Source organism: Danio rerio, chromosome 21, assembly GCF_049306965.1.
Source record: "Danio rerio strain Tuebingen ecotype United States chromosome 21, GRCz12tu, whole genome shotgun sequence".
NCBI classification, from domain to species: Eukaryota; Metazoa; Chordata; class Actinopteri; order Cypriniformes; family Danionidae; genus Danio; species Danio rerio.
Window position 1 is genome coordinate 43,617,696 of NC_133196.1, and position 22,386 is coordinate 43,640,081.

The following is a 22,386-nucleotide window of genomic DNA, read 5'->3' on the forward strand; positions in this document are numbered from 1 at the left end:
TTCCAAAACTTCTGTTTTTCAAAAACTTTTCCAGGCCTGGAAAATGCCATGTCAAAATTCCATGACTTTCCCAGGTTTTCCATGACCGTATGAACCCAGAAAAATGCAATAGTTAAATTAAAGGATAAGACTGGTAATTCCTTCATTCTGCATCTATAAAAAAAAAAAGAAAAAAAATTGAAAGCATTTTACAATATACACTGAGACTTCTTAGAAATTAAAGTACTTTATTCATGGTTTATAAAAGAATTGAGCACATTCATGCACAGCAATAATCAGACAGCCACAAACACGCATCCATTCATAGAGCAAAACCTTAAACATCTGAAGCACAATCTGTCATAAACCAAGTTTAATGTTTACAATGTTTTCAGAAAATAAACATTACAAGAAACAAGCACGTTACTAATGGCCAAAGCATTTGTAGCACTTACCAAAAAAAAAAAAAAAAAAAAACCTGAGAGGATGAAGGCTTCACACAATGCTGTAATGTAATTACATCAGCGAAACCCAATCCTACTCAGAAGAGCTGTCAGGTTAACTTTGATTAAAGTTTTATAAGAATTGCCAGTCTCATATTTAACACTTTAGAAAGCTCAAAATAGATTTCTGTCAATGTCTTTGACCAATAGCACTAAATTTATTTAGTTTTGCACTGGGCAAACCTTTTGCAATAAGGTTTTCCAGAAAACCCTACAAAAATAGAGATACGCCCACACGTTTACATTTTAACGTTGTCATATATTTTTGGTGTCATTTTAAATAAACGCTTAATCTCCTCAAAAAAAAAAAAAAGATCAAACCTTCTAACAAGCCAGGTTGAGTAATCTTTATCATTACACCCACAGAAGCACGCTAGCAACTTATAGACCGAGGCAGTCCATGGGAACAATAAAAATACTGTACTTACAAAAGATGTACACACGCTTACTTTAAGATTTAAAACACTATGAGTGACAGGACTGGTCAAAGGAACCCATTCCCATTTGTTATGTCTATATGAAATGTTTTGTGGCCGGAGTACAAAGTAGGGTCGGAACACAAGTTACATAGACCAAGTTGAACAGACCAAATTGATACTTCACAATTGAACTTTGTAACATAGCAGACAAAAATGTAAAGTTCTCAATGTCCCCAGGTAGACTAAATGAACAGGTGTATTCAAAAAGATACTTTAATTATTAAAGACACTCATACAGATCATGTCTATGACTACAAAACAAAATTTGGAGGAAAAAAAAAAAACACACAAGGGAATGCTTTATTCACAAGTTTTGTGCCTAAATATGCCTCAAAAGTTCAACCACGGCCTTAAACAGCCATATATAACAGGAGGGCGCAAGGTCGACTCACTCAAGACTCGTGTTACTTCAGCGCAACTGATTGAGAAACTCTTATCTTGCTATTCAGTGACTGATCACATACTCTTGCATGTATGAGTTAGTAAGGCTGCGCAGCTCCTCCAAAGCATAGTCCTCAGGCATGGGCAGACGTCCAATGTGTGAAGCAAGCTGACAAAGAGGGATGTATTGGGAGTCTGGGGTGCCTTCACCACCCTGCTGGAGACTCAGGACCACCCGGAGGATGTTAGCCACACGTTTGGCCATCTCTAAAAGTAGAAGGCAAAATAGACCATTGGTTAAAAATGGTTTAAAATAGTGTAGATTCATATTCTTACGCCAAGGTTTAAAGCATTGAGAAATTGTATCACTGGTGCCATTCATTTATGAAATTTGTATAAATTAACTTTGCCGCAACATTTTACACTGGAGGAGTTGTTCTATGCTTGTTTCTGATAGTTTGACAAACTTTCTAAAAGGTGTATGAATTTTTCAGGTCTTGAATACATCACAAGTGCATTATTTCAGTCATTTAACCCTTAAAGACAGAGACAGCAGTCCGCAGCTAAAAATAAGTATTGCTCTTAAATGTTTAATAACTTTTGATCCGCTGATCCGATCCATAAAATCCAAAGATTGGCATAAAGAAGAAAATCTCAGCTTTCCATTGCTGTGTCACATAATATTCGCGGACTTTCAGAGGCTCCGGAATCAGTGCGGTTACGTCATCAAAATTTGACAACGCTGATTTGACAAAGATGTAACGATGTAACGATTAAGCGATGTAACACATTGCATTCACGGACTTTCAGAGGCTCTGGAATCAGTGTGGTTACGTCATCAAATTTTGACAAAGGAACGCTCGTCACTTGTCTCTCCGGACAAACCAGACATGATACATTGATGCATTGTCCCTCCTCAATGCCCAGATTGGTTCAAACTCGCTCTCTCTCAACCAATAAGCATAGGTTTCGCTTAGTGGACAAACAATCAGCTTTTTGAACAACACGGAATGAGAGATAGGCTGTACATTTACGCACAGCTAAATAAAACGCAAAAAAAAAAAAAAGTTTTGCATGAAATAATTCTCATACTAAATAATTTTGCATGCACAACAGCACAAAAACATGACAAAACAGTGACACAGCAAAGACGAAGTGCTGCTCTTGCCGTTTTCAAAGGACGCAAATGAAGGTGGGGCTGTTTGTCTGCATTTCAGACAACCATATCCAAATACACAGACAACCATATCCATGCTGGCACATAAAACCTAAGGATGGTCCATATTGAATCTAGTTTCGTTATGTAACTATTTATAGTATAGTAAATATTTATATCTATTTTTTTACTGAGGATTTGCACCATCTTTATTTGGACTTTGACGCATTATTTATTATTTTCTTATTTTTTATTTGTTCATTGTAAGTGGTGTTGTTTATGGTAACTAAAAATATATTATTTGGAAAAAGTCAAATTTGCTTCAGTGTTCTGTTATTTTGTAAAAACAAATTTCTGTTTAGTTCATTCCCAGAACTTTTGGGCAAATACATTGTCGGTTCCCATTGAAAAACGCCTTGGAATAACATTGAAATAAATTGCTATAACTTGCTCAGGGAATGGTGGATGTAGACAAAATTTATTTTGGAAGTATAAAACATCATAACATGTATTTCAAAAGAAATAAAAACAAACTTCATAAGGTATCGTTTGTAATAACTAGAAAATGGCACTTTTTTCAAAATCGTTTCTTGAACATTCTGGAATATTTTCTGTCTGTTCATATGTTTTTGGACCAAAAAATATTTTAGACTGGACCTTGCATTTTGTCAGTAAAGCAGCCAATAAAGTTCCAGCGTGTGCTTTCGGATAGAGCAGCATTTACCACACAATCCACTTGTTAAGCTTGACGTCACGCGAAGTGGCTTCCGGGTCCAAGCGCCATATTAAACTGTATGAGACCCATCAAATGGTCTAAATAAATAATATTTAAAATATAATCTAATCTAAATAATCTAATAAAATATAATAATAATAATAATAATAATATGTTTAGAAAGAGATGTAATACTTTCGAAAATCTTGACAGACAGACAGACACACACAGACACACACACACCAAGTATCAGATGACCAGAAAGTAATTAATTTTTAATAAATTGTTGCAATTTTGATATTTGTGATGCAGTAAGCCCAGAGGATGTTGTGTACGCTATGAATTTATATGAAAATCACTTTAATGTGTGATTAGACTAAAAAGTGATCTGAAACTAATATTTCCTCACTTAAAATGAGTGGCAGCTTGGACCTGGAAACAGTATTCTACACGTCACTGACATGTCAAGACTTAACAAGCGGATAGGGCTACACGATCAATGTTGCCAGATATAGCGGCCTTTTTCCATCCCAAAAGCGGTCCAAAACCCAGACAAATGCAGAAATAAAAGCGCATAAAATATTAGATTAATATTTTATTTAAACTTTATTAATTTACCAAATTACTTTAAATGTCATAATTGTTAACCATACAGCAAACAACACCAGCAATCACAGAACCACAACATAACCGGATCGCATCGAAACACTGTCCCCCTCTCACCCACACACTGCACTTATAGTTGTGTAGATTACTATTAGAGTATGTTTTACTTTCAAATGGGCGGAAAACCGTCCAATCAGGCAATATGGTGCAACATACTGTAAAAATAGGAGATAAATTATATTGTAGAGTATTGTGATTTCCCTGGAAGATTAATATTTTTATAAGCTAGGATTTTAAATCATTTATTTACTTTATGATATTAAAATAATTCAATCCAATTTAGCTTTATTTGTATAGCGCTTTTACAATGTAGATTGTGTCAAAGCAGCTTCACATAAATGGTCATAGTAACTGGAACAAAGTAGTTCAGTTTTTAGTGTTTAAGTTCAGTTCAGTTTAGCTCAGTTCAGTGTGCTTTAAAATCACTACTGAGAGTCCAAACACTGAAGAGCACAACAACTAGGTGAAAGACGTTCTTACAGATCTAATTAATTCTAGTTCAGACTAATACACTGTCAAGGTGCCAACGATATTCTGAGCAGATGTTATGACTCTGATTGGCTGTTGTCCCTTTCCTCTCATCTCGACTCCCACTGCAAGTATTCATTTTCAGCTCTGGGTTCACCTTTGGGCCCCTCTAGCCAATAGCAGAACATCATATACAGGAGAGGTGGGGATAAAGATAGTAAAGCCCAATTTGATTGGTCAAATTGAGATAATCAATAAAATCAATTACTTGTTTTTACTCATAACTTCAGTGTTTGAAATAAATCCTTATGTGCAGATTATTCTGTAGTCGTATGATAATTAGTCATGCTGAATAAATGAAAGCACTTCTGTTTTCAATGCAACCTCTAAGGGGATTTCCTGAGGTCTATCATGTTTAGAGTTTTGGCACTAAAAACCTCTGTCTTTTAGAGATATACTACTGAAAACACAACAGTGCTTTCCTGACAAGATGTGCATGACAATTACAGGTATAAACCGACATGTTTACGATGTCATTTCAACAATCAACCAGCCCTAGACTACAAACGCCAAATAATACAAAACACACATTGACCAAGAGAAATAAATAACTGATATTGACTTATTCACACACTAAATGAATATTTGCATGTCAATAAAGTATATAAAACTTAATAACCAAAACAACTATAACCCCTTTATTAAGCATTTCAGGCCAGTATAGGTGCCACCTTATAAAGAAACACTAAGCCTCTGCAATTAGACTTGTAGTATGCCACTGGTTGTTTTCGTTAGCAGGTACTCACACTTGCCTTAATGCATAATACACATGTACATGAGGTCACCTTCTCTCTCAAAAATAAATAAATAAACAATTTTGTAGTTTACACAGATGATCAATGTATAATTTTCAAAAGCTGATCAATGATGTGACAACATTGAAGTAAAAGTGTGCGCATCATACTCCAAAAATGCATCAGTTAACACTTAAATTCTCAAAGTGCAGTTAAAAATATTGATACCTGATTGGGCAAGTTTGTCTTTAGCTTTGGAACAGGGGAGAAGCACTATTCTATTGCAGAGAGATGTCACCTCTGTATGCAGTCGCTCCAGCTCATAACCTGGGCTTTCCATCTATAGAAAGAAGCAAAAAGCAATTATGTTAGGACTTTTGTTTTAAATATTCCAGTTCCAATTAAGATGAATATTTTCAGTGCCACAGGATACCTGCTGGATGTCTTGCAGCGTTTGAATAACATGGATGTAATCAAGGAAGACCCTTCCAGACGTATCCCAGCCCTGAATCTGAACACTGCGCTCTGGCACTGCCAAACCCTCTAGGAAATCCAGGAGGTACTTATGATTATCGTTAATGATGCAGTCTGATGGAGGAAAAACACTCAAGGTTAGGTAAGATTCATCCCACACATGCTATTAATGTTTAAAGATGGATTCATGCAGAAAAATTTATACATTCCTTCTAAGTTCCAGCTTAGTCATAAATTCTATTTCAAATGACTTTTAAAATGTACACACAAGTCAAACCTCTTAACATAGAAACAACCAGTTTTAAGATTCAAACAATACAAACCGTTGCAGATTTAGGACTTTTATTATGTCCACATTATTTTAAAAAATGGCAAAACATTAAACTGAAAGAAAGGTTTACAGTTCATTTTCATGTTTGTCTTTAGTGTGGAACATAGCTAAAATAAATAATAATAAATTAATAATTAAATATTAAAACGTATGGGTTTGCAAAGAAATCAGTGTGTGTATTTGGCAGTGCAATAGAAAAGAAGACTCATTTAATCATTTGTGCGCACTAACAGTATGTTCACACCGAAAGCGGCACTTGTTCTCAAGTGTTTGATAATTGCAGTCGCCGGATTTTCAATTATTTACAACATTTTCTTAGAGGAATTTATATTAACTGATACGTTACTGATGTGCATTAATGCTATATATATTTAAAAAGGCAGAAATCTCATGCGATAGTAAGAAACAGTATTGCAGCTTCACAATTATTTCAGACACATGGACACATTGGATAATTAAGTGGAGCAAAGTCACACCACGTGCAACTTGATCTTCCATTGTTAACTGAATTTGATAAGAAGCGTGCAACATTTTCACACTAGAAAGCATGTTTTATGAAGGAATGTTACTGATATGCTGCAACAGCTCCTTTAAATACGAGATCAATGCAGGGCTCAACAATAAGGACTGCCCGGTGGCCCAAGGCCAGCGTGACAGACAATTGGGACAGTAGACCGGATCATTACTGGCCCGACTGGGACAGTGCTGCCTTGTCACTAACATTTAATTTGTCTGTGACTATTTATCAATTGCGTGCATTTTAAGTTTGTGCTTTTAAGTCTTTAAACACTACCTTCTCTGTGATGTCGTAAACACCATATTGCTTTCCGGTTCCTCTTTTCTGATTGAGAATTCTATTTTTTTCCGTAACCTGGTAACAACCAGTACAGCGAAGAAATGGCAACATGGTGGCACCATCAAATTCTAAGGCTAAAAGAAAATATCTGTTTCTAACATCTTGGAAGCAGAAATTTACATGTGAACAACGCAACAACAAAAAAAAAACACAGTTGCACAGATTACCGTCAGTTTGACAAGTCAGCCACCCTTTGTTAAATAATTTCAAACCGCAATAAAATACCTCCACATTTTCCATACTGCTCTTTTTGTTTGCATAACATTTTTATTTACGTATTAAAATTCTAGATTGACAGGCTTTATTTTTGACACGTTATTTAAAATATGTATCTAAAAAATAGCTATTAACTTCCCTTTCTTTTTTTGGTGGGACCAGTGAAAATTTTGGCAGGGCAAGTAAAAATCTGAACCACTGGCCCGATCAGACCAGTAGAAAAAATCTTTAGCGTTGAACCCTGCAATGTAACGAATTTTGACGCTCTCACCACCGGAGCTGAAGGCAGACAGCGTTGTCGCCAGAGTGGCCAGAGCGACCTTGGACGCTCTCACCGCTTTCGGTGTGAACGCACAGTTAGACTACATTTACAAGACAAGAATGCAGCCAAGAACAAAAACGTTTTTCCCTTGTGTTTTGAAAAAGATTCCAGTCTACAGGACTACATTTGAAAAAGAATCTGTGTTACACAAATGGTCAAAAATGCTCAATCATGTATGCTAGCAAAATATTTGGCACCATCACCTTGTTATTAAACAGTACCTGTAGGGGAGAGTGGTGGCTTGGTACCAGCGTATATGTATGATTTTCTGTGTGTGTAAGAAGGGTCTCAGCTTTTGCTTGTATTGAAGTAATCCACACTTTGGTGGCGAAGTGTCAGGAAATACACGTGTAGTGCGTGTTTGTGCTTTACTTTAATCTACACTCCCCTAAATTCATACTACAGACTTGTATGATGATTTTCAAAGACATTTTGGGTTCTTACATGGACACAACATTGACAGCGCTTTCAAAAACGTCTGATTTAAAGTGCTTTTCAGTTTTTCCATCTCAAAAACAACATTTTTTTGTAAACAAACAAGCATAATGTATATAGTTTCATAATTTTGGTTGAAAACACTGCATAAACAGCCCTTAAGACAAATGCACAGTGCAGAACAAAAACTGAATTAAGTGTTTACACCCTGCATGTGAAAGCTGAGATTGTTGGAAACTTTCAATATTGTAGACCTTTTTCTTGGAACGCAAAATTACCCATTATGCTTTGCGTGTATGCGCAAGAAGAATGTGAAGAACCTCCGGTCGGCAGCTGATGCGTGTAAATAGTCACATTTGGACAGCTTTGAAACAATAGTTTTAATCTATTTTACCTGCTTTTATCCTCGTTAAACTAATACTGTTGTCCATTAGCACCATCTCCTGGACTGATCATTTAAAGAAATGCAATCTAATAGGATGGAAAACAGCTGCTGTGAGGCATTGTGAGGCAGCCAGTACTGTGCCACTGACACACTGATTTAATAACTGTGACAAAGTGAAAATATAAGCAAGTGTCATTTCGAAATGACAGAAAAACAAACCGTGGTAAAAACAACACACGAAATAACAAACGGCTCGCGATTAGAATGAACAGCAAATCAGCCAGCAGAGTATCAATAACAGACTTTTATTGGTAATTTTTGTAAATTGCACGACTTTTATACCTGTTAAGTTTCATGCCAGTACTCTGTAAGGGTGTCACGGTCCTCCAAATCCTCGATTCGATTACATTTTCAATTCTAAAGGCACGGTTCGATTTTCGATTATGAATAACTAATTAATTAATGACCAATTAATTATTTGTAGCCTACTGTTTAAACTACCTGACCTGCATGGTCTTTGTTTTACCCATAAACAAATCATACAGTAAATGAATAAAGGTAAGTTACACACATAATTACCACCTGTCAATCACTTTTTCTGCGGGACTCGTGAATAGGCAGTGATCTGTGTCGTTATAATGGCGTCGGTAAAAAAGACGCACAACCAACAGGAACCAGCCAACAGTATCTGAGGTGTTCGCTAAAATGACTAAGTACAAGTGAGTGAAAGATTGAAGCCGTCCTCTGACTGCCTGAACCCGCTGTCTCGAGCGCATGGCTGTGTGTGTGCGTCTGTGTCTTTGTGGTCACGTGATGTGCATTTTCAGAGGTAGAGAGGAAGGAGGGCTGCTCAGAAATGCCACACGCCACTGTGGATGTCAAATCGTTGTCGTTCTAAAATGCCATTTAAAGACAAAGACAGTGTAAACAGAGCCTGAATGTGTAATTTTCGCAAGCGGATTTGCAACGGGGGCGGGCGGAGGATCGCTATGCCGGTGTTGTCTATCGGACTAACAGTACGTAATACGTACATAGCAGAGCTTGCAGAACTGTGTTTTTTTTGTCGACAACACGAACGTTGTCAACATAACTCACTGGAAATCCAAAATGCTTACACACCAGCGACTTCATTGAAAGGGAAGAGGGTTTAAGTTCTGTCGACGGGTCTCCTGTATCTGCAGTTTAACAAGCACTTCAACAAGCCTGTTATTTTCCCGCTTGGCAAGCCAAGCTGACGTGACATGGGGGCGTGGCAGCATTGACGATTCTATTTTTTGATTCGATAATTGAAATTGAGCATAAATTTCGATCGATTTAGATTAAAAATAGAAATCGTGACACCCCTAGTACTCTGGTTTGCTCTCTCTCTCTCTGTGTGTGTGCGTGTGTGTGTATGTGTTAAAAAGCCGCTGAGCTAACAGCTGACAGGCCGGGAACGCACACACACACACACTGTATTTCTGACGGCAGACACGTGAACAAGGAGAACGTTTTTCTCGTATTTCTGACGCGCTTGAACCACGTGACTGTTTATAACGGCATTACTAAGTTGTGTGTCACAAAAACACTCTGTTATCCATTAAAAACGTAATTGAAACCCATTTTCGGAGCGCAAATTACCAGTTGTACACGCTGTAAACAGAAGTTTTTAGCATTCTACCTGAAGACGCTGGTCGCTATGGCGCCCTCCATGCAGCAGCAATGAAAAAGGTCTATAATATTCTATTATTATGTTCGAAACCAACGAACCATCTTCACATCTTGCACATTCATATGCATGCAAACTGAATTCAATGTGATATAAAAAGTGCATTGTGACCATATAGCCAAAATTAAAATGTTGTTGACATACATTTTGGAGAAATTAAAAGCATGCGTGTTATTAGCTCATTCAAACCTGAGGCGAGGTGCTGGATGACCAGTCGATGGCAGTGGTTCCAGTGGCCAGCCTTGTAAAGGTGCAAGGCTTCTCTATGTTTATCTCCCTCTCTGCAGGCACGGATGGCCTTGGCTTGATGGATCCACTGGATGGGGATCAGCAGCTTTTCTGTAAGAAACTGCTCCTTCTCCATCGACTCTTCCGTCTCCTCGAGGGAGCAATGTAAGCTAAGCATTTCCCTTACTGCACTCTCTCTACGTCTGCAAAAACGGTCACAAAAAAAACCCCAACCCCACATATAAATTTACATAATACACCATGATATAAAACCCAACTAACTGAGTACTCTGATAAGAACACACTTACCCAGAGTCTGTGATGTGCAGCAACACAAAGATGGCCATTTCCCATAATCCCGCACTCTCTAGCTGAGCAGCATAGCTGGCATGCAGCAGGCCCTGGCATGAGGTGGCCAGGTGGTTGTAGTTGAGAGCCTGCAGCACACTCCAGAGGTGCCAGCTCAGCCGATAGTCCAGATGATCGGCGGTCACTGTGCTGGGATCAAGCAGCTGTTGAAGGCTGTAGTGCCTGAGGGGAACAGGGTCAAGAGGACACAATTACAGTCATGTAATTACAGTCATGTTGATGCAAACATATGGTGAACAAAAAAAGGAATCAACAGTTACAAACCTGTCGCTGTAAAGTTTGAGCAGGTGGAAGCAGATGTCGTAGAGTGGCTTTTTGGAATCGATCTCATCCATGTCTTCATCCAAACCCAACAACTCCAGTTCGTCTATATACGGAGGTAAAGGAGGGCCAGCATACCTTTTCACTTCCTCTGAACCCTAGAAAAAAAGTTCAGTTAATATGGCATTTATGTATTTATAATTTATTTTCAAGATAATTACACATTTGATAAAAATCAGAAGAATCTCTCAAGAAAGTTCTGAAAATGAGCTTTGGCGCATTTAATCTGCTCTGGCATGCTGTAATGGTACATAATTCTATTACAAGTAGACCAATTTCTTCAAAAACAATAATCCAATTTGATATTTTTTTCCTCTTTTAGTCTCTAAAAGCCCTTAATTTCAGTGACTGAAAGAAACTAATTATTTTATTTAGGAAAACATTCCATTTATCAACAACAAAAATGAATTTTAAAAGTTAAAAAAGCCTAATCATTCCATCTGAAATCTATTATTTTAAACTTTTAAATGTATTTTTTAAAAACACTGAATAAAAAAATGCATAAATAAAACTCGAATAAAATTATTACGGAGACTTTTCATTACTTGCGTATCTAATTAGGGCCTACTCACACTAAGCTATCCGAACTGTGCCCAGGCCCGTTTCCCGGATCTCCTGAGCGCAGTTCACTTGGGCTTTGGCGCGGTTTGCTTGTAGTGTGAGTGCAAAACGCGCTAAAGCCCGAAACTGAAAGCAAGACGTGACTTTTAAGGGACAGTTTCATATGGATTTATTAATCAATCTTACTGTTCAATGAACACAAACTGTCCTAGTTTATTAAATACCCAAAACCCTCACCGCACAACAGCTGCGCACCTTCAGCAAACGTCCTCATTCCTGCAGCAAGAGGACTTTGTGATTGTTTGTGAGCGCCAAAAGTGGCGGATCCGTTCGGCAAAATATCTGACTGTCACCGCATCCCTAAGGACTGTTTGGCGAAATATTTGACTGCATGTCACTGCATATCAAACGACTTAAACGATATAACTAGAAAAATGTCAACTGTGCTGAGCGAGAGCGCTTACTGAACAGCGCAGCATTGATGATGTAAGCGTGCCCAGGCCCGATTGTAGTGTAAGTGCGGGCCGTCGGGGGAGGGGGGACAAGCGTGCTTTGGCCTGGTTCGAGGCAACGGTACATAGTGCGAGTACGGCCTTAGTTGGGGGTATTTTTTGTAACTTAGAGGTGCTGCACGGATAAACCAGTGCTTTCCATTTCTGCTTCATGCATTTTATGCACGAGTGTGCATAACAGCCCTCAGACAGAAAAGGCAGGTTTATGATGAGCCACAGAGCAAAGTGTGGATGTGTGGCTCTTGAAGGATGTTCAACTGGTTTCACACACCTTAAATGTAAATCGTCAGTCAAAGTTTTATTTTATTCTGATTGTAGAGGGGCAGTTAAGTACTTTTTTAGAAGTTGAAAAAAAAATTCCAAAAAGGACGCAATAAAGAAAAACCATGGTTTTCCTCATTTATTATAATTTTATTCATACATGCAATGGACTTATTTAGGCCCAGCCAGATCTTACGCTCTATAAACAATGAGAAATCTAGTATAATCATGAACAGGCACATTATATAATTATATCACTGTTCTGCTCAAAGAGCATCACTGTTGCACATTTGTGATCAATTCTCTCTCATTTCACAGATATAGCAAACTCAACTTTGATATGAATATTGCGTATACTACTAAAAAAGATCAATTTTTTATATATTGCACAGCTTTTATTATGTCTGTGCCAGCAACCTTTTTCAAAACCAAAATTATGCCACTGGGTCAAAAAGCCCCAAGATGTTGTCTTTTAAGGAGCTCATGACATTTTTACAATGTCAGGTCTTGATGATGCCCAATTCCGATTTGTAGCCTATATCTGATTTGTTTGCCTGTCTGTTTACACGTTGTTTTAATTGTGACCCATATCCAATTCATGCGTTTACACTTGCCATACAATTTACGATGTAGCGCATGCATAAAGGCAGGTTCTAGCATCTGTGCCACACAAGCCAAGATGGAAGAAATTGTCTTGTTTTTAGCTCTGCGAAATATGCGAAGTGTAATATAAGCAGTGAATGGTTTAGTCCAGATTTACCCCACATAGTTTATGTAATGGTATGGCCCTGATGCGTGTGTGTAGTTGATGTAGCCTTTGTGTGCGCACTGGTGTTGGACAGAATAAAGTTTTTCTATGTGTATTAATAGTGACAAAAAGCAAAAGTTACAACACGAAGTTCGCCCAACTTTAAAAAAATTTTAAGGCGAAGGAGGTGGGAAAGGGCCGTCACTGTAGCTTGGGCTTATGGTTTATATGCTTTATGATGTCCTTCACCATTCAGAGGAATTTGTGGGTATCAGAGAGATCTCAGGTCTGGTCAGTCACATTGTCACATATCCGATCTATATCTGATTTATTTCCACATATGAAGGAGGCCGGGCGAGGCAGTGGCGCATTAGGTAGTGCTGTCGCCTCACAGCAAGAAGGTCGCTGGTTCGAACCTCGGCTCAGTTGGCGTTTCTGTGTGGAGTTTGCATGTTCTTCCTGCATTCGCATGGGTTTTCTCCGGGAGCTCTGGTTTCCCCCACAGTCCAAAGACATGCGGTACAGGTGAAATGGGTAGGCTAAATTGTCCGTAGTGGATGAGTGTGTGTGTGTGAACGTGTGTGTGTGGATGTTTCCCAGAGATGGGTTGCGGCTGGAAGGTCATCCGCTGCATAAAAACTTGCTGGATAAAGTTGGCGGTTCATTCCGCTGTGGCGACCCCGGATTAATAAAGGGAGTAAGCCGACAAGAAAATGAATGAATGAAGGAGGCCTGAAACCGATCTCTGAATATCCGAATGCATGCGTTTTTTTTCGTGTTTACACGGTCATAGAACAGATCCAATCTGTGTCACATACAAGCAAAAAAAAATCGGAATTGGGTCACATTTAGCTGGCAGACTTATGTAAAGTCTGTAAAGTTTTCCGACATTGTTGATGCATTTGTTCTGGCTTTTGATTTGCAAAAGTAAATATGTGATGCATTTCACCCACATCAGTGATGTAATTAAATACCTAAAAAGTTCAAACCTGCTATAACAGAAACTCACCTGAAACGCTGTTTCGTATTTGGTGAGAGCATCAGCTACAGAGGCAGTGGGAGGCAGCATGTACCACAGATGAACAGCAACACACCGCTTCCAGTCCAGCTCTGAGCACACGTTTATACAACAGTCTGTAGACTGCCACACCTTCATTAAAAACAAAAATATATACAAAAAAATGCATAACAATAGTCAACAAACACATTACATCTAAAACATACATCTACATCATCTGGTATTTGATGTACTTACTGGTTTGCCTGCAAGCAAAGCAAATATTCGTAGCCTCTCCTCCTCGATGAAGGAGTCTGTCTGCATCCTGTTCCAGTCTGTGAGCTGCAGAGCCAACAGATCACGACAAAACTGAGAGCCCACAGCCTGGGACAGCATCAGAGAAAGCCGATGGTCCCCTATACACACACAGAAACACAAACAACCTTTATTACAAACTGTTGTACTAATCACTACTACGCATTAGGCATCACTGGAAACGAATAAAGTGTGCACTCACCACTCTTCTGGGACAATTTGCAGGCCTTGCTGATGCAGTGGCCAGTGAGGTAACTGAATACGGCCTCTGCATGGCTGCGCTGAAGCGCTCGGCCCACCTCCTCCTCGATGCAGTTGGCCGCGCAATCAGACAGCCAGTGTGAGAAGCTCCTCCGCCTCTCGAGCTGCTGCTGGTAGTCTGAATATTGCTCAGTGTCCAGGTCACGGTCACCCAGTCGACCCCAAAGAGCAGCACACAAAGTCCAGACTTGCTTCCAATGCGCCAGGCCAGCTGATGTGAGAAATAGTCAAATAAGAATCAGGTGTTTAAACTATCAATCTACACACAAGTCCATACACATACACACATGTATAACACATACATAAATGATTACAACACTAATATCATTAATAGTCAAGACAATAACAAAATGAATAACAACACAAAATAAAACATGCAAGTTAGTATATTTTACATTTTAAAATCTCTGCATTTTAAGCATCCTTAAAGGGACACGAAACACCAAAACACGTTTTTTGAGCTGTTGACAGTCGTATGTGTGTCCCACACCGCTAAAAACACTATTAGGACACCTATATTTCACTAAAAAGTGTAAATTGGTTGTTTTTTTGTTATTTCAAGCAAATTCGTACTAACGGTTTGAAACGAATTTTTGAAGCTGCGTCACGGCTATGAGATAATAGCGTGTATTCCAGCGTGCAGACTGGACGTTTGTGCCAGAGTGAGTCTTATTACGTCTCAGAGTGTGCTGCATTAATGCATGAGTAAAGCTTGGTTCAAACCAATCAGCGCGCTCTATTGTGCAACTTCATTAATATTCATTACTGTCACAGTGTATAGACGACAGAGACGCCACGTTGTATTGGCAAAACAAGCGTGAAGTGTTGCTTTTATAGTTAAGTTTCGTTTTCATTTTCTCTCTGTGAGAGCGCAGCTGGAGTCACGTGTGGATTAACAGTGTACGCGACGCTCGACAACAATAACTTGCATGTCTAAGGAGGAACAATGTTTACCCGAGAGCTGTTCTCATCTGCAAACGCTGAGATCCGCATTCGGTTGTAGTCTCCTCTTAATAAAGACGCGGCTCTAGTTGCTGGTGATTGTCCTGTCTCTACAGATTTGGTAAGTGAGCGACCAGTGCTCTGTTTATTCAGTTTGTTCATATCGAACTAAGTTAACTATTGCACCGAGTGTAAACATGGTAGCACCACAACCAAACTTTAACCTCGTGTAGGATTTTCACCGCATTTTGTGACCTGAATAACACACGTGGCTTTCTGACGCTACCTGCCGTGTGCGTCTAAGTTTCCGGGAAATGCCGAGGGTTTTTTCTCTCATTCGCCGTGCGGTATCAAACATTGCATGAAAAATACACGCTTGGAGCAGTTCCTCAGCACGTGCCCAAATAGACACTCCCACACCATCCCTCTTTAGTTCCTCCGATACTCCCCCCTAAACAGAGCTGGACACGCCCACTTTTCTGACTTTTTCCAAAGTAGAGGTGTGCTGAAACGAGGGGGTTTCATGGCCCTTTAAGTCTTTACGGTCACATAATCTTTCAGAAAAATCATTCTAACATGGATGATTTGGTGAAAAACAAACAAGATTTTTTACATGATTCTTTTTATGAGGTTTAATAGAACAGCATTTACATTAATCTAAAATCTTCTGTAACATTTACAATGAGAAGTATTGCCATTTAACTATGGTCATAATAAAAATACCAATTTCCCTCTCAAAACAAACTTTTGCACCTAAAGCTTTAAAATGGCAACACACACACACACACACACACACATAAAATCATTTTTCTTACGATTTATCGGTCGTCCTAAGAAAAGCACAAAAAAAACAACAATAAAAAAATGCATACCATCACTTCCTCCAATATCTTTGTTGACCTCTACAATCCACTCTGCGTAGCCATGCAGAGCGTCCACTCCTCCTGCTGGCTGGATGAAGGGACAGGGCTCCTCTGTGTTGATGGTGCTGTGCTTCAGACCGATCTCCAGTGGCCTGAGGTACAAAGAAAGGCTCTCTGATGACTGCTTGGGCTCCAGACCGACCACCTGCTCCACACGCACTTTAAAGGGACTTTCAGTGATCCTGGTGTGATACAAAAATATTTAAAAAAAATTACTTCTGCCATGTTAAAAGAAATATTTTACACAAAAAAGTTCAATTCTGTCATCCTTTACTCACCCTTAATTTGTGTAAAACCTATTTAAGTATAATTTTTCTGTTGAACACAACAGACGATACTTTGAAAAATGCTGGTAGCTGGTACACATTGACTTCCATAGATTTTGTTTGTGCTGATATGGAAGTCAATGAGTACCACCAGGGGTTTACATTAACTCTTTTAATCACCGGCCACTGTGGCTAGTAGTTTTCCAATGTTACTAGCCACTCTGCATTTTCACTAGCCACAATTTTGTTGTTGGGAAAATATATTTTTTATGCATTAATTTGATGTTGACATGCTAAAATTACTTGATTTAAATTTTGTGTTAAGTCTCCATCCCTCATTTATTTCACTTTTTGTGTGTTAAGTATGAGCTTGCTCAAGGAGTATGAGCAAATAGGTCATGGTTTCATAGTGTTATATTGCAATTAGTTTTTAGAACTCAAAATTAACAATGTTCCAAATCTATCTCTATAACCACACGAAACAATAATTATTTCTTAGCCACAAATTTTTTATGTTTCAAAACAAGCAAAATATAGCTGTATACTATACTTTTTATTTAACAAAACATTTCTTAAAAAAGAAAGAAAAGCTATTGACTTTTAAAAAATAACTATTGTCATGTATTAAAAATATGCACAGTAATCTGTCCTGGATAAAGATCTCTCGGATCAACAGTTGACTGCACATAAATGGAGAGTTCATCTCCCATTAAATAAATGTTGTAAAAAAAAAAAAAATAATTAAACCATTTTAACAAAAATAAAAGCAAATAAAACTGTAAGCAAATGAAAGCAGGTGAAACATACCGTGTGTGATAATGAAAGAATGATCACATGCACACGGTTAACTTTAGGCCATTTAATAATCTGTTCAAAGTGAAAGCAACCAGTGCTGAATACAAAATAAACAGTTTGAGCTCTTAAAAGCATCAGGACTGTGAGGATGCATGTTCATCACTTTTTGTCTAGTTTATTTGAAAGAAAACCGATTGCGTTTCCAGAACCTGTTCCAGACGGTTGCTTCACGGTTCGAGAGGGCGCACGAGTTTTAAGAAGTCGCGCGCACGCGTTTTAAGAAGTCGCACACATCACATCAGCTGTTAAGCGTGAGTGATCATCCTCTCATTCAGTATTCTAGTGCTTTCTTCTGCTCGCGTGATCACAATTATTTTACTTCTCGATTTTAAGATCACATTTGCACGCATATTGGGTCATCCTTATACTGTCGAACCCTGCTTTTAAGAAAACTATCATTTAAAAATAACTTTCAACCAGTCAAAGTGGTTAGTGGGATTGTCTGTCTAACCTGCCAAAGCTGAAATCTACCCGCATTTGGCGGGTGTTAATATAAAGCCCTGAGTACCACCAACCAGCATTCTTCAAAATATCTTCTTTTTGTTTTAAAAGGAAGGATCTCATAAATGCTGAAAAAAAAAAACACTCATGAGGGAGAGTACATGAGGTAATATAAATTTTTGGGCTAAAATAAACCTTAAATGCAAAACACTGCAAATGAATAGTTTATATTATAATATTATACTATAATACATTTACATTTTTTTACCTTTACATTTTATAAGTTGATTGATTTGTACACATCAAGAAAAAAGTGAATATTTGTATATTACAATATTTCTAAAACGTTGTGTTTAAACATGGAAATGATCATTTGCATTCAATTATTAAATTAGCATATATCAGAATAGATTAGAATATTAAGCTAATGCATGATTTAATTTAATATGCACTAGTTTGCAAACAAAATAAAAAAATCTAAACAAATGGATGAAGTCAGGTTCAAAATAGGTACATAAAGTATGGAGCAGCTAAACTTACGGTTTGGTTTTGGTTGGTTTGGGTAAGAATCCAAACCCCAGGTTCTCTGCTGCCGGCTCCTTCACGGGGTGTGTGACACTGAGTTGATCTCCACTGTGCACAAGAGTCCAGTTGGGGCCCCAGCCCACTCTGAAAGACCGGCCTCTGAACAGAGCCGCGTCCATAAGCAGGCGACCTTTGCCTAGAGTTATAGAGGCCTCCAGAGGCACAGGTCCCCCAAGCCTGCGGGCCCCTACAGTGCGAAGAGTAGGTTCTGGAGGAGGGGGCGGGAGAAGAAAAGATGGACCCAATGATGGCCATGCAGCTTCTGATGCCAGTGACTTGTTCAACTTCTGAGAAATTCCACTAAAAGGAACCTCTGGCAACTGGGAAAAGAGGCCTCCTCCTGAAGTAAATTTGTTTTGCAAAAGGGCTCCAACTATAATGGAAAAAGCATAATTTCAGACAGGTTTTACACCATCATGAGGAAAATGATTCAAACTAAATTATGACAATAAATTATAATACATATTGATATAGTTTAACAAGTAATATATATCTGTGTTGCCAGTTGAACTACTCCAACATTCAGTGGCACATAGTACATTAGATATTATTCAAATCTGCAGATTAGCCATTTTAAGGCATTTCTTTTAGTAACACTTTATTTTGATGATCCTTTTGAGTATTAGTAGACAGTCTGCTTAACATCTACTAATACTGCTTCTTCAACAGACACTTAACTGACTATAAGAAACTTTGCAAGTACATGACAACTTACACTAACCCTTACCTAATAGTTTACTTATAATCTAATGAGAATTAGTTGCGATGTAACCTAAATTCAACAAACGGACCATCAAAATAAAGCGTGACATTTCTTTTTATCAGTTGAAACCTAATTGTCGAAATAGTGATATATTACTATTTAATACTGTGGGTTAAGATTTTAGGTGGTTGAAAATGTTTATAGCATGGATGCATTAAATTGATCAATAGTAGCGATAGAGGCCTGAAAGAGATTTTAAATGAATGCCATTGTTTTAATTTTACTACTCATCCAAAAAGAAACTCCAAAAATATTAAGCAGTGGACCCTTTCAACAATAAGAACCTTTAATGGTAAAAGAGTGCCCATATTTTAACAATATTGATGATTAAGCACCAAATCAGAAAATTAGACCTTCAATAATTCAATATATTGTGATAATGGGTGTGCACTGTACTGATATTAACCAAAGCTTTGCTTAAAGATTTAGAGATTCTGCCACTGAAGAATGCTCCGATTGTTGTATTTGCAGTGGATGTTCATCACTGCACTAAATGTTTAAAGACTAAATAGGCCATTGATTTTCAAACATTAACATATTCACATGTTAATCTGGATCATTTAGTTTAGTTAAATTAACTAGGGCATTTATTATTCATTCATTTTCTTTTCAACTTAGTCCCTTTTTTAATCTGGGGTTGCCACAGCGGAAAGAACCACCAACTAAAGCTGCGATCACACTAGAGTATGAGCTTGCGAAATTCTGTCGTACGGCAGCAGCGAAAAGGGGCGGGATTAAACAAGACTATGCGTGGTCTCACACAGTCAAGTGATGTGATTTCGCAGGTCAGAGTTCACCAAGCTTGAACTTGCCAACACAGCGATCTGCGAAACTTGCGTGCGTATGAATGGAAGTCTATGGGGAGAAAAGTCCAGTGTGATCGCAACTTTATCCAGCATGTGTTTTACGCAGCGGATGCCCTTCCAGCTGCAACCCATCACTGGGAAACATCCACAGACATTCACTACGGACAATTTAGCCTTCCCAATTCACCTATACTGCATGTCTTTGGACTTGTGGGGGAAAGCGGAGCACCCGGAGGAAACTCACGTGAACAGGGAGAACATGCAAACTCCACAAAGAAACACCAACTGTCTCAGCGACCGACTTGCTGTGAGGTAATGGTGCTACCCACTGCGCCAGCGTGCAGCCCGGCCATTTATTAGTCTTAGGTAAAGTTTATTTCTTTGTTAATGTCCAAAAAAGGTTTTGTTAAACGCAGAAAATCTGTTGTATTTGTTTAGTTTGACAACTATAATAGGACCATTTTTCACTGTTAACTTTAATGCATTAAATAATGTTTACGAATGAGACTTTATTTTAAGTAACATTTGCTCACTCTGAACATGTATATACAATAAAAGCAATACATCAAATATTTTCAGGTTATTATAGACATTAACCACTTAAACTCTGCTGCTATTTGGGGATTTCCGCCTGGATTTTGCCTACCCAAATTTAAAAGCTTCCCAAATCCACATAAAGAGATGTAAATGCAAAGATTTGGTATCATTTTAAAGAAAACCCTTTGAATTTTCATAAAACACTATTGAAAGTGTTTAAAATAACTGTATATGTTGTCTGTGTTATAATAAACACCTTAAAAAAAAGAGGCGCTTTTTGTATTTTTTTTTTATAAACTCAAATTTGAAAGTGTACCTTTTAGGTTCTGTGTGGTCTAGCGTGCTGTAATTAATTTTGGTGGTTCCTGCACACGTCTGTAATCATGGGGGGGAAGGTCTCTACCATAATCTATGCAAAAGTTATTGCATTCCAACTGATGAGAGGTGCTGTACAAGCCACAGAGACCGATCCTTGTTTTCATATTTCACTATTTTGTTTGATCAAACATAATTCACTGTGTTTGGACCACATCAGACATATAAAAGGTTTACTTATGCACATCACCTCAAAAACAGAGGAGAATGGCCCTGAAGCGCACATCATAAGGTAAGAGATGACAGCTGTCTGTGCTATCTGGGGCTGCTTAGTGATCATAAATGTATTGTTTACACTTCTGCGCCATGAAAACACCACAATTCATTCAACAACTGTTTGGCATGTGAATATAATTCAGTAAAAAAATGGTAGAACTGTATGAGCACCGGCAAGAGCTTTCATTTGAGCTATAACTTGTACATGTGTCATATGAAAAATATGAAAATTAACCAATGTAAAATACCCAGCTTGGGTATCCAAAATACTGTGTATTTAAGTGTAAATAACTTTTATACAGTAGAATAAAAACAAAAGTGATGCATATGTGCATAAAATATAGATTCTACACTTTCAAACGACACCACTTACGGGGGTCTGATGCAACGCTAGCCCTTTAAATCTGAAAGTGAAAGTCGATGACGTCACGGACCCGGTCGCAGAGTATAAGTGGTTAATGTGATCTTTTTTGCAGGTTAAGGTCTTTTATCCTGAAAATACCATATATCATGATAAAAGCTTCAACAAAATTTGATACTGGCAGAATCCTACAGCAAGAACATTTTCTAAAAATCTTATGACTCCTATAAAAAAAAAAAATTCATAAAGCGATTTAAATCAGATGGCTTTAAGCTGTAACAGTTGACAAATATTGTTACTTGTTTGTTCCAAACTTCTACCCAATATAATGCATAAACTGAAGCACTGTCATACTTGATGGCCGACCAGCTCCAGAAAGCAAAAGTTTGGTTGAAGCCACATCTTGAATGAGCTTTGAAGAAACATGCTCTTGAAACATGTCACACTCATCGTCGTCTGCAAACAGAGAGGCCTTCATAATCTGTATGAAACACAAATCAACATTTTAATAAATGACAAGACATGCAACTTCTTTTTTTGCAATCAGTGACCTGATTACACACACACACACACACACACACACACACGCGCACACACACGCACACACACACACACACGCTACCTGTAAAGTATGAGGGTTGATGCCCATAGAGGAAGCGATCTGGCTGGATGCAGACACGGGCTCGTTCTCAGCAGGGGTCTCGGATCTCAGTTTGTTCTCTTCGAAAGAAGTTCTTTCGCCATCCTCATCGTCCAAAATACTCTCGACCGGGTGCTCTTGAGTAATGTCAGCCATGTCACTGTCCAACTCCGACACACGGCTGAGGAGCTCAAGAACCGCAGTACTCTATACATGCACACAAAGAGATCAAGTC

The 22,386-nt window shown here is 38.3% G+C and overlaps 1 protein-coding gene and 1 long non-coding RNA gene across 3 annotated transcripts in view; one reads left to right on the forward strand and one right to left on the reverse strand.

Moving 5' to 3' along the window:
• Positions 1-210: 210 nt before the first annotated feature.
• The window catches only part of nup98 (nucleoporin 98 and 96 precursor), a 44,294-nt gene continuing 22,118 nt past the window's right edge, over positions 211-22,386 (reverse strand). For both annotated transcript variants that reach the window (XM_005161439.6, NM_200685.2), the window contains exons 21-33: positions 22,134-22,358; positions 21,866-21,992; positions 18,409-18,826; positions 16,256-16,488; positions 14,383-14,652; positions 14,124-14,281; positions 13,878-14,018; positions 10,730-10,884; positions 10,406-10,627; positions 10,058-10,299; positions 5,575-5,729; positions 5,370-5,481; positions 211-1,609 (exon numbers count right to left, since the gene is read on the reverse strand). In XM_005161439.6, coding sequence (XP_005161496.1) covers positions 1,407-1,609; positions 5,370-5,481; positions 5,575-5,729; positions 10,058-10,299; positions 10,406-10,627; positions 10,730-10,884; positions 13,878-14,018; positions 14,124-14,281; positions 14,383-14,652; positions 16,256-16,488; positions 18,409-18,826; positions 21,866-21,992; positions 22,134-22,358 — 2,661 coding nt within the window. In that variant the 3' untranslated portion in view covers positions 211-1,406. The remainder of the gene's footprint in view (positions 1,610-5,369; positions 5,482-5,574; positions 5,730-10,057; positions 10,300-10,405; positions 10,628-10,729; positions 10,885-13,877; positions 14,019-14,123; positions 14,282-14,382; positions 14,653-16,255; positions 16,489-18,408; positions 18,827-21,865; positions 21,993-22,133; positions 22,359-22,386) is intronic.
• Positions 6,788-10,591, forward strand: LOC141379909 (uncharacterized). The gene is made up of 2 exons (XR_012396880.1): positions 6,788-7,989; positions 8,109-10,591. It is a non-coding gene; the product is annotated as an uncharacterized lncRNA (long non-coding RNA).